Source organism: Numida meleagris, unplaced genomic scaffold (assembly GCF_002078875.1).
Source record: "Numida meleagris isolate 19003 breed g44 Domestic line unplaced genomic scaffold, NumMel1.0 unplaced_Scaffold670, whole genome shotgun sequence".
NCBI lineage: Eukaryota > Metazoa > Chordata > Aves > Galliformes > Numididae > Numida > Numida meleagris.
Genome location: NW_018364885.1, coordinates 8653 through 11840, shown reverse-complemented (window position 1 = coordinate 11840; position 3188 = coordinate 8653). Strand labels below are relative to the sequence as shown.

Sequence of the window (3188 nt, the reverse complement as noted above, 5' to 3'; positions counted from 1 at the left end):
CCCCAAAACCTCCCCCCCTCCCCCCCCCATACCTGGGTCGGGTTCTGCAGCGCCAACTGCAGCAGCGCGGGGCCGGGGCCGAGCGGCAGCGATGGGGCAGCACCAAGGAGACCTATGGGGCACACATGTGGGGCGACCCACAGCGCTATGGGGCTGCCCCACGGCGCTCCGGGCCTGACACCTGCCGCTATGGGGCTGCCCCACTGCGCTATGGGGCTGCCCTCTGGTGCTATGGGGCTGAAACCTGCCGCTATGGGGCTGCCCCACAATGCTATGGGGCTGAAACCTGCCGCTATGGGGCTGACACCTGCCGCTATGGGGCTGCCCCACAGTGCTCCGGGCCTGACAGCTGCCGCTATGGGGCTGACCTATGGTGCTATGGGGCAGCCCTATGGTGCTAAGGGGCTGACACCTGCCGCTATGGGGCTGCCCCACGGCGCTCTGGGCCTGACACCTGCCGCTATGGGGCTGACACCTGCCGCTATGTGGCTGAAACCCTTCGCTATGGGGCTGCCCCCTTACCCTGCTTGCCCCCCCATATCACTATGGGGCTGAAACCCTTCGCTATGGGGCTCAAACCCTTCGCTCTGGGGCTGTCCCCTTACCCAGTTTGCGGCCCCCAACACTATGGGGCAGAAACCCTTGGCTATGGGGCTGCCCCACTGCGCTATGGGGCTGTCCCCTTACCCTGCTCGCCCCCCCATATCACTATGGGGCTGAAATCCTTCGCTATGGGGCTGAAACCCTTCGCTATGGGGTGGCCCCCTTACCCAGTTTGCGCCCCCCAACACTATGGGGCTGAAATCCTTCGCTATGGGGCTGAAACCCTTCACTATGGGGCTGCCCCCTTACCCTGTTTGCCCCCCCCCCAGCACTATGGGGCTGAAACCCTTCACTATGGGGCTCAAACCCTTGGCTATGGGGCTCAAACCCTTGGCTATGGGGCTGCCTCCTTACCCTGCTTGCCCCCCCATATCACTACGGGGCTGAAACCCTTCGCTATGGGGCTGAAATCCTTCGCTATGGGGCTGAAATCCTTCGCTATGGGGCTGAAATCCTTCGCTATGGGGCTCAAACCCTTCGCTATGGGGCTGAGATCCTTCGCTATGGGGCTCAAACCCTTCGCTATGGGGCTGCCCCACTGCGCTCTGGGGCTGCCCCCTTACCCTGCTTGCCCCCCCCAACGCTATGGGGCTGAAACCCTTCGCTAAGGGGCTCAAACCCTTCGCTATGGGGCTGCCCCATTACTCTGCTTGCCCCCCCATATCACTATGGGGCTGAAACCCTTCGCTATGGGGCTGAAACCCTTTGCTATGGGGCTGCTCCCCCGCACTATGGGGCCGAAACTCTTTGCTATGGGGCTCAAACACTTCGCTCTGGGGCTCAAACCCTTGGCTATGGGGCTCAAACCCTTTGCTATGGGGCTGCCCCCTTACCCTGCTTGCCCCCCCATATCACTACGGGGCTGAAATCCTTCGCTATGGGGCTGAAATCNAGGTCACAGAATGGGTTGGGAAGGTCCTGGAAGGTCACAGAATGGGTTGGGAAAGTCCTGGAAGGTCACAGAATGGGTTGGGAAGGTCCTGGAAGTTCACCGCGCCACGGGTTGGGTTGGGAAGGTCCTGGCAGGTCACCGCGCCACAGGTTGGGTTGGGAAAGTCGTGGAAGGTCACAGAATGGGTTGGGAAGGTCCTGGAAGGTCACAGAATGAGTTGGGAAGGTCCTGGAAGTTCACCACGCCACGGGTTGGGTTGGGAAGGTCCTGGCAGGTCACCGCGCCACAGGTTGGGTTGGGAAAGTCCTGGAAGGTCACAGAATGGGTTGGGAAGGTCCTGGAAGGTCACAGAATGAGTTGGGAAGGTCCCGGAAGGTCACAGTGCCATGGGTTGGTTTGGGAAGGTCCTGGAAGTTCACCGCGCCACGGGTTGGGTTGGGAAGGTCCTGGAAGGTCACAGAATGGGTTGGGAAAGTCCCGGAAGTTCACCGCGCCACAGGTTGGGTTGGGAAGGTCCTGGCAGGTCACCGCGCCACAGGTTGGGTTGGGAAAGTCATGGAAGGTCACAGAATGGGTTGGGAAGGTCATGGAAGGTCACAGAATGAGTTGGGAAGGTCCTGGAAGGTCGCAGAATGGGTTGGGAAGGTCCTGGAAGGTCACAGGTTGGGTTGGGAAGGTCCTGGCAGGTCACCGTGCCACGGGTTGGGTTGGGAAGGTCCTGGCAGGTCACCGCGCCACAGGTTGGGTTGGGAAAATCGTGGAAGGTCACAGAATGGGTTGGGAAGGTCATGGAAGGTCACAGAATGGGTTGGAAGGGTTCTGGAAGGTCACAGAATGGGTTGGAAAGGTCCTGGAAGGTCACAGAATGGGTTGGGAAGGTCCTGGAAGGTCACAGAATGGGTTGGGAAGGTCCTGGAAGGTCACCACGCCACAGGTTGGGTTGGGAAGGTCACAGTGCCACAGGTTGGGTTGGGAAGGTCCTGGAAGGTCACAGAATGGGTTGCGAAAGTCCTGGAAGGTCACAGAATGGGTTGGGAAAGTCCTGGAAGGTCACCACGCCACGGGTTGGGTTGGGAAGGTCCTGGCAGGTCACCGCGCCACAGGTTGGGTTGGGAAAGTCGTGGAAGGTCACAGAATGGGTTGGGAAGGTCATGGAAGGTCACAGAATGGGTTGGGAAGGTCCTGGAAGGTCACCGCGCCACGGGTTGGGTTGGGAAGGTCCTGGAAGCACATAGTGCCATGGATTGGGTTGGGAAGGTCCTGGAAGGTCACCGCGCCACGGGTTGGGTTGGGAAGGTCCTGGAAGGTCACCACGCCACGGGTTGGGAAGGTCCTGAAAAGGTCACCGCGCCACGGATTGGGTTGGGTTGGGAAGGTCCTGGAAGGTCACAGAATGGGTTGGGAAGGTCCTGGAAGGTCACAGAATGAGTTGGGAAGGTCCTGGAAGGTCGCAGAATGAGTTGGGAAGGTCCTGGCAGGTGCCGTACCGGTGGCGGGGTCCCCCAGCAGCGGCGCGGCGCTCGGCGTCGCCATCCCCACGGCGCCGTGGGGCAGCGCAGCCAACGGCGACTCCCCCAGCAGCCCCGGCTTCTGCAAGGCAGCGCACCCAAATCTCACCTTTTTTACCCCAAAAATTCCCCAAATTCCGCCCCCTTCCCAACTTCTCCCCCCTCCCCCCACTCCCAAAATTCAC

The 3188-nt window shown here is 60.8% G+C and overlaps 1 protein-coding gene and 2 long non-coding RNA genes across 4 annotated transcripts in view; 1 reads left to right on the top strand and 2 right to left on the bottom strand.

The window, feature by feature from the left end:
* The window catches only part of LOC110391954 (ribonucleoprotein PTB-binding 1-like), a 19225-nt gene that overhangs the window by 7461 nt on the left and 8576 nt on the right, over positions 1–3188 (bottom strand). The window contains exon 2 of the mRNA XM_021383908.1: positions 33–112. Coding sequence (XP_021239583.1) covers positions 33–112 — 80 coding nt within the window. The remainder of the gene's footprint in view (positions 1–32; positions 113–3188) is intronic.
* LOC110391956 lies at positions 1642–2388 on the top strand. 2 transcript variants are annotated; one of them, XR_002434192.1, is made up of 4 exons: positions 1642–1720; positions 1830–1860; positions 1900–1969; positions 2343–2388. It is a non-coding gene; the product is annotated as an uncharacterized LOC110391956 (long non-coding RNA). The 2 variants fall into 2 exon arrangements; XR_002434191.1 differs by lacking the exon at positions 2343–2388 and having other exon boundaries at positions 1900–1978.
* Positions 2304–3146, bottom strand: LOC110391955. The gene is made up of 2 exons (XR_002434190.1): positions 2983–3146; positions 2304–2904 (listed from the first exon to the last, which is right to left on the bottom strand). It is a non-coding gene; the product is annotated as an uncharacterized LOC110391955 (long non-coding RNA).